The sequence below is a fragment of the Bipolaris maydis genome (assembly GCF_028858645.1).
Source record: "Bipolaris maydis strain C4 unplaced genomic scaffold PSV08scaffold_1, whole genome shotgun sequence".
NCBI classification, from domain to species: domain Eukaryota; kingdom Fungi; phylum Ascomycota; class Dothideomycetes; order Pleosporales; family Pleosporaceae; genus Bipolaris; species Bipolaris maydis.
The window spans coordinates 1,523,836-1,537,787 of record NW_027093857.1 but is presented as its reverse complement, the minus strand read 5'-3'; the positions used below and the strand labels follow the sequence as shown (position 1 = coordinate 1,537,787).

The window sequence follows — 13,952 nt, the reverse complement described above, 5'->3', positions numbered from 1 at the left end:
CCCTTGGCAGTCGCGCTGTGGTCCAACGCGCCAAAGATTCCAGACATCAACCCCAGCTTTCGCGCCCGCTGCATCAACACCCCAACTCGAATTGATCGACGCGGCACTGCTGTCGCCTTACCTCAGTCATCATGTACGGCATGAATCAGGCCTACCATGCCCCCGACCCGAGTGCGCAGGTCCCAAATCACCTGGTGTGTCTTGCCAAAGCTCCGCGACCGTCTTGCCCAACTAACAGGACAGCTTGCCCATGTTCATCTGATATCGTCGTACCGCTTCCCGACCTTGCCTGGACTACAAGCCGCCCAGGCCCTTGAGTATCTCATCAAAGGCCCGCAGATTGTGCGCGACACCTCGCCCGTTGCGTGGACGTTTCTGGCAGCCCCCCCGCCAGATGGCACCGTTATCCTCACCTGGCAGCCCCCGCGCATGGGAAACATGTTCGCGTCGGATGGAATGGTCTGGGCTGATGCCGAGAGCGCATACGACATGAATGTGCGCGGCTATGTACGTGTGCCCGAGGTGTACTGATATTGCAACATCTAATGTCGTCTAGACCCTCCAAGTTTTTGTACATAACAGCGGCTACCACTACCCACATGAGCCATATGCGATGCACGCGCGCCACCGCTACAGGATAGCTGCCGGACCTGGTACCATTGATCCTAACCTCTGGCTGGTCCACTATAAGCCTGCAGACCCGCAAAACAGGATTCCGGCCTCTCAAATCCCCATACCGCGCGATGTGCAGACCCAACTACAAACGCGCGCTCAGTTACAGCAAGCAGGACCATTGATGCGCAAGGAGTTTATGTTGGTTGACCAGGCCAACTGGCCCAAGGTCGAGTTCGGACAACAAGCCATGAGGGGCCCGCAGCCCTACTACAACCCGATGCAGCCAGGCCGACCGTATGCTGCGCATCCGCCTCCAGCCAAACGCCAACGGTTGCCGACACAGCCCCCGCCTCGCCAGCCGGCGCCGGGCGCAATCATACCGGATAACACACTTGACGAAGAGGAGAATGCGACACAAGATGCGTTTGACTTTTTAACGCCACGGGAAATCAGCCTGTCGCGATACAAGCAACATCACGAATGGATGGAGGAGATTTTCTCGTCACCGTATGCGATTGGAAAGATTGCACCGATTGATCTTGGACTGGGTCTTATGGGAGAATTGGCTCCACTCACTGCGGGCATTCTGGACGCTCCGGGGGCGGAGAACGTAGAGACGGGGAGGGAAAACTACAAGATCAAGAATTACTACAAGCTGGATGCTGAGCAGCTCAAGGACTTTGAGAAGCGTGTAGCCGAATACACGACGAATGAGCAAGGCGAGATTGATAAGATGAAGGCCAACCATGCGAAGAAGATTGCGCAATTGAAGCGCACGCGGACATATATCAAGGCCGAGCGACGATTACGAGAACTATCACGCTCTGGGGAGAGCGAGGGTGAGGGTGTGAATGCAGTGGAGGAAGTTGTAGAGGAGCTGCAAAAGTCGCTGGGGGTGACGTTTGAGGCGAAGAAGGCTGTTGTGTGCGTAGACAAGGGTGGGTTCATGGAGGTGCAGCAACCATCGCCTCCCAAGCCGCAGGTGAATGGGGATGGTGGTGAGCAGAGTGCGAATGGAACATCAACGGGAGGCAACAACGAGGGAGCGATGGAGGAAGATTCTGCAGCAGGACTCCTTGATCAATATGGATCCGGATCGATATCTGGAACGCCTATTGGGAACATTTCACTGCCGCGACTGTCGCAACCTCCGAGCCAGTCGCAATCGGCGAACGGGACACCCAACGCACCTCACGGCAACATGAACCAGGGGACAACGTTTGATCAACAAGACAGCAACCTGGATGTGGGGGCGGACCTACTTGACTTGGACGTGGAGATGTCTGGCATGGCGGGGGCCGGGGACAAGGGCGATGAGTGGGTGATGGTGAATGATCAAGCAGGAAACGGACAAGCAAGCGGCAACGCCGAGCAAGCCAGCACGAATAATAGCAACAACCAAGCAAGCAACAATGGGGGTGCAGGTGGTGCAAGTGGTACAGCAGCAGGTGGTGGTGGTGGTGGTGGGGGTAGTGGGATTGCAGCAACCAACCTGGAGGCGGATGCAGGCAGCATGTTTGACGGAGCGGATTTTGGAAGCTTCGACAACCTGGACAGTGCGGGGGATGCTCTGGCGGACTATGGACATGACGACAATCTTGGGCTGGATCTAGTTGATGACAGTGCATTTGGCGATGCGTTCCATGGGACGGAGATGCACAATGACAACGGCGAAGGCGAGAATGCCTAGGACGCGTTCTGGAGGTAGGCGGGTGTCCACAGTGCTGCTATTTGGGGAATGTGGAATGATTGGGTTGTACTATTATTGCTACGTTTCATGCCCGAGAGGGAAAGGCAGAGTGCACAAAGAGAGGGAGGGAGGGAGAGAGAGAGAGAGGACGAGTGGCGTAGAGGGCGTTTTTTCTTGCAGCCAAGGGTTCCTTTCTGGCTCGTGTATGGTGTCGTGTATGGGATACGATGGATTATACATTGGGCCTTTTGCAATTTATTCGATACGAGTTGTATGTTGTTATTTTGTTACTACTGTTCTTGTCGACGATTGCTGTGTTGCTGTGAAATGTGCAAGATGCAGAGTTGAGGGGTTTTGACAAAATGTGGGGAAAACAGAGGGAGCGAAGTGGGTGTGATGATAGAGTAGTACTTTGTAAATTTAGCCAAACGATTATGATCTTCGCTTGTCCCCATCTGGCACCCCCCTTTTTTCATACTACTTACTATTCAATAGCGGATCGTGATTATTAGGCGTGCTGTCCCATGGATAACAAGAGGCGCGCGCGCGGGCGGAGTGACTGACTGGAGACGGAAGGTAGTATACTTTCCCATTTTGTCTCGTCTCGTCTCGTCGCTATCTCGTATTCTTTCCTAGGCCCGGTAACACGGCTTACATACATATACGTTAGCAGCAATGGCGAGACGCCGTAATTTTTCGGGGGGACCCAAAACAGCCAAGCAAGGCCAAGCAGGCCAGGCGACGATCAAGATGGCGACATGGGGGATTGCCTGACCAAGTTGAAACGGCATTACCTTGATGTGCTGGGTAGCTTTTGCAGCGGGGGAGGTTTTGTGGACAAGTGAGGGGGCAGGGTCTCACACAGACGGCAGACGGCAGCCCCTGACTTCAGGGGGTCGTTTTGGTATCGGGTAGAGCGGAGGTCCGCGTCAGCGCGCCAAGCAGGTGAGCGTTATCCCGCTTGGGCGCGTCCTAGTGGCGTAGCGGCACTGCATTTCGCCTAGCACGGTGGCGTCAAGGGAACACGGGGATTGCGTGTGTTCAGAGGGGACGGCATTTTTTCCCTCTCTTCGTCGTGTTTGGAGCCGTTTGATGAGTGAGGATGACTAGTCTTGTGCCGGTCTGTTTGGGCGCAGAGGCGGAGCGGCAGGTGGGCGGAGGGCGCGTCGTGGTGGAGTAGAGGAGGAGGCGCCTTGTAGGCAATAACGTATATACTTGTACCTATACTATACACATGTCAGCAAGTAAGTATAGATGCGTATAAAGGGCAAGATGGCAACACGCGCTCGGCAGTAGCACCGGCCATGTAGACGGATATGTAAGGCATGCTTTGGATGCACATGGACAAGCATCGACGGGACCCGCCGTCAAGTCGTTGGATTGCTTGGGAGAGGCATGGGCAAGAGAGCTTAGCAGCCGCCTTCCCGAGGCTCCTGCTTGGCAGACGGCCCACGGCACACGCATTGCCCAGTGAGGCGCGTCTATCTGGCGCAGGGCACGCGTTCCTGGCACGACCTGTAGTAAGTAGCCCCTCCCGCCGTGCTTCAGGCCCAGGGTCGTCTGCTGCGCCAGAAGCGACTCGTGGACTCCATCCCATCCCGCTAGCCACGCCTACGACACCATCACCACCACCACCCTCTCTTCTGTCTTTTCCTTTCTTTCCCTATCCACCCCCCTTCCCCGCCCCAGTCCTCTGCCGTCTGCCGCCCTTCTTCCCTCTTCCCCCGCTTCATTCTCACATACACGGTCGCCCTTGGTTCCTTTTTTCCTTGCTTCTTCTCGCCTGCTCTTTTTTGGCTGCTTCTACGACATACTACTTGCATACACACATCCACCCACACTTGGACTCGAGTGGGCATACCGCCCTCTTCTTACCCCGGAACCTCGCACTGCATCGGCAATGCGCTCGACTCTGTCCTATCGTTCCTGAGCCCTGCATTCATTACACAACATCGCTTCTTCACGCACGCACGCACGCACGCACGCATACGCTACCACATCCATACACGCACCCTCTCTCACTTATACCCTGCATCGCTGCTTGCGTAACCACACACTCTCACAATGCCTCCTCGCGACGCCAACTGGGTAGATGCAAGTTACACCCGCCCCACACAGCCGTTTTTTAAAAATCCCATATGGACTAACATTGCGTCCTATAGGGCCTCCGAGGTATAGCATCCTTCATGGTTGTATGCGGTCATCTCTGCACCGCCTTTGTACCCTGGCTCCACCAGCCAGCCACCGACACAAAAACCGCTCCCCACCTGTTCCAATTACCCTTTTTCCGCCTCGCTGTCGGCGGTCGCAGCGCCGTCGCCATCTTCTTCCTCGTCACCGGCTATGTCAACTCGATTGGTGCCATTTCAAAGTCGCGCGCCGGCAACTACGAGGCAGCGTTTCACGGCATCGCCCGTAGTGCCTTGGCCCGCTCCGGACGATTGATCCTGCCTACCATGGTCGCTACCACAATCAGCTGGCTCCTGGCCCAGACAAACGCATACCACATGACCAAGCACGTTGACGCCCAATGGATACGACAGGGCTGGCATCGCCAGGAACCCTCACTGTGGATGGCGCTCAAGTCTCTGTTCAAGGCTCAGACGGAGACGTGGGTAGTCGGTTGGGACGAATACGACGGAACACAATGGACCCTGCATCTCTTCCTCGAGGGCGCATTCATTGTATACACGACCATGTTCGCCACGGTCCTCGTCAGGCCCAAGGCGCGTTTTCTCATTTACGCAGTCTTGTATGCCTACTTTTGGCAAGTAGGAAAGGGTAAGCTTGCATTTCCGACGAGCGCTGACGCCAGGCCAATTGCTGACTGCAACAGAACTCATCATCGGTTCCATCAAGGGCCTGAATATTGTCACGGGCATGTTCCTTGCCGAGCTACACAACCACTTCAAAGACTCGGCTACTTCGGTTCTACCTGCGCCGATTCCTGCCATGATGATTGTATTCGGCATGTTCATGGCCGGATTTCCCCAAGACTCTTTCGAAAACACACGCTGGTCTGAGACAATGGCCACAATTATGCACACCCTCACAAGCGAGAAGACGGATATCCGACGTTACTGGGATCACCTGGGAGCCGCCACTATCCTCATGGGCGTCTTCTTTTCGAAAAACGCACGCAAAGTGCTTACCTCGCCTGTCTTCAACTTCCTCGGTCGTGTCAGCTTCCCCGTCTACCTGATCCACAACACACTCATCAAGACGGTTTTGACCTGGATGATTTACCTGCCCTCGGCCATGAATCCACCAAAAAACGAAAAGGGAGAAATGCAAGATCTCCAGCGTGGATCTATTCCTCATATCCTCATTGCCATTGCCATCTTCTACTACATCCTGTATCGCTGCGCCTCGCTATGGGTCAAGTACGTCGATCCAATTTGCGCAAACCTTACCAACGCCGCCACAAAATGGGCCTATGGTGAATCACAGCCAAAAGAAATCCGGCCGATACTGGCAAACGGAGCCACGACGGACAAGTCTGTGCTTCCTTCGTAGTTTTCGTTCTATTATCTTTTCAAAAAAAACTTGATTTCATATCCTTTTTTTTCCGACGTTAGTCCGTCACTCAACTGCTCATCCAGCGTCTTGATTCCTTATGCCGTATATTTTTTCTTCTTCCTTCTTTTCACTGTATATTCTCATCTTCTTTTCACATCACAGCAAATCTTCTAGCATCACTTCTTTGCACATCATGTCGCCGGGAATTTTTACTTTTTAACGAGTAAGAGAAAAACAAAAACGAGGGCTTCTCTTGTTGTATACTTTACACTCCATTTTGGTGGCACATTTGGGCTTGTGTTGGATATTTGTGGAATATGTTGCATTTTGGAGCGTTTTCTTTTTGGTTTCTTCTTTTTTGTTTTATTGAAAGGATGAGTGGAGAGGCAAAGGACTTGTGCAAAAAATTGCCCAAATCAGTCCCATGGGGAGGTTGTACATGTTGACTGCCGTTTCTTTTGTTTTCCTTCTCTGTTTTTTTTTTGCAAATAGATGACGTTTAACGAAGCGGATCAATAAAAAAATGTTCAAACTTAATGGTACGACTGGATTTGGTGCTGAGTGAGTGAAGATTTGGTCTCTATGCTATATTAGGACTTTGGATACAAGTTGATGAAAAGGAGACAAAGGAGTAACAATGTCTTGACCTGGGATAATTATCATATCGTATCATTACCATTCTACCTATAATTCCTAGCCAAAGAAAACTCTTTCAATCATACAATTACAAAGCGAGTGGCATTATAGACGGCGAGGAGAGGGGGAGTAGGGTATCAACAAGACCTGGCAGTAAACCAAAAATCAAAAAAAAGAAAGGAGAAAAGTCACAACCACCGTATCACTTTACATGTTCTCGACGACATGAGCGTTAATAGCGCTCTGGAACCCCTGGTCATTACTTCCGTACTCGTGGGCGGCAGAAGATTGGAACCCATGGGCACTGGGACCCTGGCCCGCGGCTTCAGCCTGTGCAAGTGCGCTCTGCACCGTTTGGTTCTGAGCCGGGAGGAAGATGACTTTGGAGTTTGCAGACTTGGCCATGGACTGCATGGCCTCGAGGTAGCGGATTTGCATAGCAGGAGCGGAAGAAAGGATGTCAGCCTGTCTTGGAGTCAGTATCCACAGTTCACATCCTAGTAGTGTATATAACATGTAGTTATAGTAAAAAAAAAAAACAGAACAAGGGGGGAAAGAAAACATACCGCCTGCCTCATCAACTTGGCCGCCTCGACCTCTGCCCTCGCAGCAATAACCTTGGCCTCACCCGTCCTCTTGCTCTGCGCGGCCATGGACAGCGAATCCTGCAGATCCTGACTAAAGATGATATCTTTAACAAGCATCGACTCGACCTCGACGCCCCAGCCCAGGGCCGTCTCCTCGATGATTTCACGGATCGACTGCGCAATCTCCTCGCGCCGCTCAATCACATCCTGCAACACGCGCGCGCCCACGACATGCCTCAGCGTCGTCTGGGTGCGCTCGACGAGCGCCTGGCGAATATTACTGATGCTAAACGCCGCCTTGTGCGGCGAGGTGATACGGTAGTAAATCACCGACGTCAGCTGCAGCGACACATTGTCCTTGGTCATGCAGACTTGCTTGGGGACTTCGACAATCTGGATCTTGATGTCCACTTGCACCAGGTGCTCCGACAGCGGGTTCACGTACACGAGACCCGGATCGACGGCGCGGGCGAAGCGTCCGAACTTTGTGACGAGCCCGACGTTGCCTTGGTTGACGGGTTTGTAGGGGTTCGGGCACACGACGCAGCAGGGGATTGCGCCGCAAGTGCCGATTAGATTGCCGAGAGTGTTGATCTGGAGGGGATGGGCGTCAGTCACGTGACTTGATGTGTATAGTTGTAGTATGGAAAGGACTACAGTGTTGGGGGGGGGGGGGGTGTGATGAGGAGAAGATAAACTTACCATACTGCCATACCATCCGTTTGTATCGGCGTCTGCATCGTCGGGCTGGATAACACGGGCATAGCTGGGCTGAAGATCTTCTCGTCGCGGTGGCTGAACCTTGATAATAGGCTCGTGGACACTCGATGTTCCGTTGCTTGCACCTAGCATGGGAGCCTTGCCATTAGTGTCGCTCATGTTTGCTGGATGATTTCCGTTGCTCGATAGAATGGGCTTTGTAGAGGAGATGGAGCCTGCAGTGTGAGAGGACATCTCTTCAACGTGGCACGCAGGATATGGTTAGTTTATATGCGCAATCAACTGAGCAACCCGTATTCACGCTTTGAGAAAGCGGGGAAGCTAGCTTAGCCTGAGCATGTGCGCTAGCTGGGCCGCCTTCTTCTTGGGGCTGTGCTACATCTTTCTCTCTCCACGGGACATGGTAGATGCGGATGGAGGCATACGGTTTATTGATGATCCAAGTTGTCATGTGGTAACCTTTTGACATATGCGACTTTGTCTACTGGCCCAAACTCCATCTTGAACACTACCATCTTCAATCCTGCAACCCCACATCCCACTTCATTTCTACATCACCATTGTCCCGAATACTCCTCTGCGGCATTTCCAACCCTCACCGAAAGACAAAATTCCTATTCGCCTCCAAGGCCTCCTACACACAGACACCCGGCTAACTCGGTGCCACACCCATCCACTCATGACGTGCAGAACAAGACTCCCAAGGCACACTCGGCACACTCCAACCGACCACCGCAAAACCCGCCACACGCCCTACAATATCTTCGACGTCAGCAACAAGAAAGTGCTGGGGTCACGTATCACTTCATTACAGCCTTCTACTCTCTCTACCTCGGCGCCGAGTACAGATATGTATTGGCGCATGACTGGGGTACATATGCAGCCCTGTCCTGCCGGTGGGGCGTCCATGTGGCGAAGGGAGAGAGAGATAAGACCCTTGTCTCCCCAGACCCAAATGCCCCTCGGGGCCTTTTTGTCTCCGTTTGCCTGGAAATCCCCTAAGCGCGCATCGCCACACATCTGCAACAATTGCTGAGGCGCGGTAGTATTACCAAAGCGTTGGTGGAGGCTTCCAGTGGCACAGTTCCCCTCCTAGCAAACCCCATCTCTTTTGCCATTCTTCTTTTTTTTTATATATGCGCGCAGTTGAGCATCGCAGTACATGCGTCTGCATGAGCGTCTAACGCTGCATAACAATGACCATGTGACATACTTACACCCATCACACACACACCTCAAGCCCTTAGTTTTTTTTCTTTCTACCCGATCAAAAAACCTTTCGTATATCTCGCATACTCGGCTCCTGAGTACTCGGGTCCGGCGAACGCGCCCAGTCGCCAAACATTTTTCGGCGTTGCTCTGGCCAACAAGCGTGCAACTGCGCCTCGGAGCGAACTTATTCCCTCCCCATCATCTTGCCCTGAAAGTGATATACCGGTGAGAAAAGAAAGTGAGGGTGCCTTAATGCCTCAATCTTTCAGGCTTTGGCGATCGTAACATAGCCTTGATTAGGCCTCCCCCCCTCCCCTACTGCCTTCAATCTTCCAAATGTCTTCCATCATAGTCAGCCTTCCCCTTTGCCGTCTTCTAGAAAAAAACCATCCTTTATTTAGGTTGGACTCAGGACCGCTGGCTGATGTTGGTCTGACTTACCGCGCACATACCTATTTCCTAGCCGTATACATATAAAGCGTGGGTCTCCACTTGCTCTAATCTGCTACGCCGCACGCTGCGCCATAGACACGGTATTGGGCCAAGATTTCGTATTCTATGGAACTTTTTGACGCGCCGCGACATGGGGGAGGGCGCCTCAGGATTTTTGTTTAAGCGCCCTGTTGGAAGAACTAACGCGACTACCAGGTTGTGCTGCGCTTGGTTGCGGCGTGGAGAGATTGTAAAAAAAAAAAAGGCATATGGGCTTTCTGATTGGCAGTAGCACGAAAGTGGGCAAACTACGATTACCCTGGGAAAGTGAAGAGACAACAAAGGCTGGCCTGAAACTACTCCTAAATAGCATATACGGGGGCTACTGGATAGCTAAGTATGGGCCCACACCACATAATCGTACAATGACCGTCGCCCAATTGTCACGTCTACTCAAACCCAAAAAAACAAACACCCATTTCCAACCATGCAAGAATAACGCAACCCTAACCAAAACGCCCTTGAAATGACAATATCCAATTTCTGCATAGTGATATCGGCTGCAACATAGATTCCGTGTAACCCAACACCAGACAAGTTACTTGAGAATACTCGCCCCCCTTCGATCCTTCTTCAGCGGCGAAAACGTAAACGCTTCTTCACTCATCATGTTGAACCCACCAGAAATAGGTCGTTGCTGACCTTGTTTGCCCAACACGCTCTTGCCCAATGCGCGAGCCGCGAAAAGACCTTTGCTGATGCCCACAGGCTTCAGAGGCGCAGCGTCTTCGCCGTCCTCAGCGTCGAATAGTGTCTTACCAGCACTAGCACCCAGCTTGCGCTTCTTCTTCTTTTCCGCCGCTGGCTCCTCGGCAAACGTGGCAAACGACATGAGAGACTTGCGAGGCTTGATCTTAGGGGCTCCGCTGCTCTTCTTCGAGGGCCCGTCGTTGTCCTTGAGCGGAATAGACACGCGTGCGTTTTCAGACTCTTCCTTGGATGTGTTGTGTGAGATTTCAGAAACCTCCTCCGTGACCATTTCCAGGGCAGGAGCAGGGTTCTTCTTGCGAGGCTTTGCATTGGCCTTGTTCGACGCAGCTGGGGCCAGAGCTTTGACCTTGGGCTGAGCAGTCTTTGAGGCCTTCTTGGGCGGTGCTGTAGGAGTGGCTTGCTCCTGGACGGCCTCTTCCTCCGCTTCTTCATCATCTTCTGCTTCGTCCTCCTCAACAATGGGGCTGGCAGCTGTTACGTTACCAGCACGGTTGAGGAATGGTGTCAAAGAAAAGGTCGACGTGTCGCCAACTGCAGACACTGAAGTGCCGCGCTTCGCCTTCTTCGCAGGGAAGCCGTCTCCTGGCGTACCTAGCATCGTCTCGGGTTCGGCAGTAGCAGCCACACGTTTCCGGGCGTTCTTTACGGCGGCTTTGGCAGCAACTGCCGGCTTGCTCTTAGCGGGCGGTGCTGTCTGCGCCCTCTCTGCTCTTTCAAGCTCAGCCTCCTTCTCCTTGAGCTTCTCCTTGGTCGACCGTAGCTTTTCGCGGAAAGCACTCAACTTGTCATCAAGGACAGTGTTTCGGCCCTGAAGCTCTGCCAGTGTCTTGCTGAACTCCTTCTCTTGCTTCTTACGCTCACGTTTCTCTTCTTCGAGTTCTTTCCGTACAGCCTCAACCTGGGTGTCTGTCGATTGTGAGCCTTGCTTGGACGCCTTCTCGACCTTTCGACGCTCGCGCTTCTCCTGCTCTAGCTCTTGACGTAGCTGTTCAATCTCGGCATCACGGTCTCCATTATTCTTGCTAGCCTTCTCTGCTCGCAAACGTGCAGTCCTCTCTTGCTCCAACTCCTGGCGCAGTTCTTCAATTGCAGCATCATGAGCCTCATCGCGCTTGCTGGCCTTGCTGGCCTCCTTCTTTGACAGCTTCTCGACCTTGGCCTGTAGTTGTTCCGTTGACTTTTGTTGCGATTCGAGATCAGCATGTACCTTCTCCATTGCCTTTTCAGCCTTTGCGAGCCCAGCTTCTGCCTTCATCCGTTCCTTCTTCTCGGTGGCGAGTTCCTGGCGCACCTCTTCCAACTCGCCACGCAACTCCTCATCCTGCTCCATCTTCTTTCCTTGCTTCGCTAGTGCACGTGCGGCAGTGCGTTTCTCGTTCTCGAGCTCAGCTTGGAGTGTGGTCAGCTGACGTTGCAGGGCCAGCTTCTCAGTGAGCAGGCCTGTGTTTGATTCGACTTGGGCGCGTAGGTGTTCGACTTCAGGGCGTAGTGATGAGATTTCGCGAGACAGGGCGAGTTTGTCGGAGAGGATCTTGTTGGAATCGGAGGTTACGTTCTCCATGGCTTTCAGTTCGGCCTAGTCATTGTTAGCGGCGCTTTGGCCGGTGTGCTTGACGTGCTCACCTTGAGATTCGCGATCTCCCGCGCTTGGGTGCGGACTGTGTTTTGTGCAGCTTCGCCCTCGGCCCGTTGCTCATCCAACTGTGCGAGGGCATCGTCGAGGGCGCTGTCCAGTTCGTCTGCACGACCTTGCTCTTCTTCGAGTTGTTCGTGAAGGTCGCTGTTTTCGTCCTGCAGGAGGCACTGGGCAACTCGCAGCTTCCGAATCTCTTCGTCCTTGGCTACAATCTCGACCGAATGTTTACTCCTTTCAAGGCTGAGTTCTAAGTTTGCGTTTCGCAGCGCATGTTGAAGCTGAGAAGGGGGGGAGTTAGTTGGGGGGAGTCGGAAGCAACGGTCCAGTTCTCTTGTACTTACATCTTTCATCTCATAATTGCTATCGATGTCTGCGTCTATGGTTGCGACCATGATGTAATATCTGCTTTGTGGTGTGAAGGGGTGTAGAATTGATGGTGGTGGGGTTTGCGGCCGACGCGACTTGGGTAAACAAACAGAGCGCCGAGAAGTACGGACCGAGTCGTAGTAGCGCGACGGGATGAAAGAGTAGGACAATATGAGAAATGAATGAAGATACAGGTCGCTGTACAGGCACAGTGTTTTCAGGATGCCCCTCGCATTCACTTGTCCCCAGTCACTGCTTAATCGGAGCCTTGTTCACAATGGCAACGGGTGTTTGTCCCCATGGAGGGCTGCAGCGGCGGCAAGTCGCGCACATCCCTGCCCGCCCTAGCGCCATTACGCAGGCCCGCAAGCTCCGACAGCCGTCAAGGCCACGTTCCCAAGCATTGTCTACTCGAACAAACGCCTTCCAGCAACAACCATCCACCCCACCCGCCAGACGACACAATGCGGTGGTTCACGCTCCTCACAGCCTCGCTGCTGCCCTTTGTAGCCCTCGCAGCCAAGAAGCCCGCAGGTGACCGCTTCAATGACGCCCGCGCCAAATCGCTGTCAACCGGCCGCCCACTCAAGCTCAACGATGCTAGCTATGCTCAACTGACAAAGTCGCCGAGAGACTACGGTGTTGCTGTGCTTCTCACCGCATTGGAGCCTAGGTTCGGATGTGCGCTCTGCAGGAGCTTCCAGCCAGAATGGGACCTGCTGGGTAGTAGCTGGACAAAGGGAGACAAAGATGGCCAGTCCAGACTTGTCTTTGGTACCTTGGACTTTGTCGATGGAAAGAATGTCTTTCAATCGGTATGGAATTCCACTACGCCCATCTCATACTTCTATGGAAACTGACTATACGTGTAGATGCAACTTCAAACCGCACCCGTCCTGCTCTACTTCCACCCAACCGCCGGCCCCCACGCAAAAGTCGACTCACAACCCTCCCGCTTCGACTTCACCGGCGGTCCTCAAACCGCTGAACAAATCCACGCCTGGGTCGCCCGCCAAGTCCCCGATGGCCTTCCCAAACCCTCCGTAGCCCGCCCCATCAACTGGGTCAGGGTCATCACCATAACCACCTCCGTCCTCGGTGGCATCACCGCTATCTTTGTTGCCTCGCCATACGTCATCCCCCTGCTCCAGAACCGCAATCTCTGGGCTGCCGTCAGTCTGATTGCCGTGCTGCTCTTCACCAGTGGCCACATGTTTAACCATATCCGCAAGACGCCCTACGTCGTCGGTGATAACAAAGGTGGCATCAATTACTTTGCAGGCGGCTTCAGCAACCAGTATGGTCTCGAATCGCAGATTGTTGCTGCCATCTATGGTGTCCTTGCTTTTGCCGCTATTTCGCTGGCCGTCAAGGTCCCCAGGATCCAGGATGTGCGCGCTCAGTCGCTGGCCGTCTTCTTGTGGACCGGTGTCTTGTTTGGCATGTACAGCTTCCTCATGAGCGTCTTCCGTGTCAAGAATCCTTCGTACCCTTTTTGGCTGCCTCCATTTTAAGACTCATTCTGCTTGACCAGTGAAGGACCGTGTACAATCTTGGGGATATCGCCTCCCCTTAAAAAATGGAGGTTGGGTTTTTGTTTTAACTTTTTGCGAGTAGATGGTTATTGCTGTTGTTAAAACACTTGATGAAACACCAAAGCTTGCGGTTCGAGCATGGTGTACATTGTATGATAGTTAGGGTTCTCAATGCCGTAGACTAAGAATATGAAAAAAAGGACTTGTTCGCGCCAAATTACACAAACAGCTCC

General features: G+C 53.2%; 5 protein-coding genes across 5 annotated transcripts; 3 read left to right on the top strand and 2 right to left on the bottom strand.

Moving 5' to 3' along the window:
- Positions 1 to 67: 67 nt before the first annotated feature.
- PSV08DRAFT_256041 (uncharacterized protein) lies at positions 68 to 2,611 on the top strand. Its single transcript, XM_014222756.2, has 3 exons — positions 68 to 194; positions 244 to 507; positions 557 to 2,611. The coding sequence occupies exons 1-3, from the start codon at positions 132 to 134 to the stop codon at positions 2,303 to 2,305; spliced, it is 2,076 nt and encodes a 691-aa protein (XP_014078231.1). The 5' UTR covers positions 68 to 131; the 3' UTR covers positions 2,306 to 2,611.
- A 1,758-nt stretch (positions 2,612 to 4,369) lies between these two features.
- On the top strand, positions 4,370 to 5,821 carry PSV08DRAFT_367281 (acyltransferase family-domain-containing protein; the record flags this gene model as incomplete). The annotated part of the gene is made up of 3 exons (XM_014222755.1): positions 4,370 to 4,393; positions 4,468 to 5,086; positions 5,142 to 5,821. The coding sequence occupies 3 exons, from the start codon at positions 4,370 to 4,372 to the stop codon at positions 5,819 to 5,821; spliced, it is 1,323 nt and encodes a 440-aa protein (XP_014078230.1).
- A 536-nt stretch (positions 5,822 to 6,357) lies between these two features.
- Positions 6,358 to 8,004, bottom strand: PSV08DRAFT_213603 (uncharacterized protein; the record flags this gene model as incomplete). Its single annotated transcript, XM_014222753.2, has 3 exons — positions 6,358 to 6,925; positions 7,027 to 7,641; positions 7,750 to 8,004. 3 exons carry the CDS (start codon positions 7,999 to 8,001, stop codon positions 6,668 to 6,670), a joined length of 1,125 nt encoding a protein of 374 aa, XP_014078228.2. The 3' UTR covers positions 6,358 to 6,667.
- Positions 8,005 to 9,832: 1,828 nt separating this feature from the next.
- PSV08DRAFT_397951 (uncharacterized protein) lies at positions 9,833 to 12,210 on the bottom strand (the record flags this gene model as incomplete). The annotated part of the gene is made up of 3 exons (XM_066093547.1): positions 9,833 to 11,758; positions 11,806 to 12,096; positions 12,160 to 12,210. The coding sequence occupies 3 exons, from the start codon at positions 12,208 to 12,210 to the stop codon at positions 10,010 to 10,012; spliced, it is 2,091 nt and encodes a 696-aa protein (XP_065949956.1). The 3' UTR covers positions 9,833 to 10,009.
- A 376-nt stretch (positions 12,211 to 12,586) lies between these two features.
- PSV08DRAFT_255986 (uncharacterized protein) lies at positions 12,587 to 13,946 on the top strand. Its single transcript, XM_014222749.1, has 2 exons — positions 12,587 to 12,999; positions 13,057 to 13,946. The coding sequence occupies exons 1-2, from the start codon at positions 12,649 to 12,651 to the stop codon at positions 13,696 to 13,698; spliced, it is 993 nt and encodes a 330-aa protein (XP_014078224.1). The 5' UTR covers positions 12,587 to 12,648; the 3' UTR covers positions 13,699 to 13,946.
- The last annotated feature ends 6 nt before the right edge of the window (positions 13,947 to 13,952 follow it).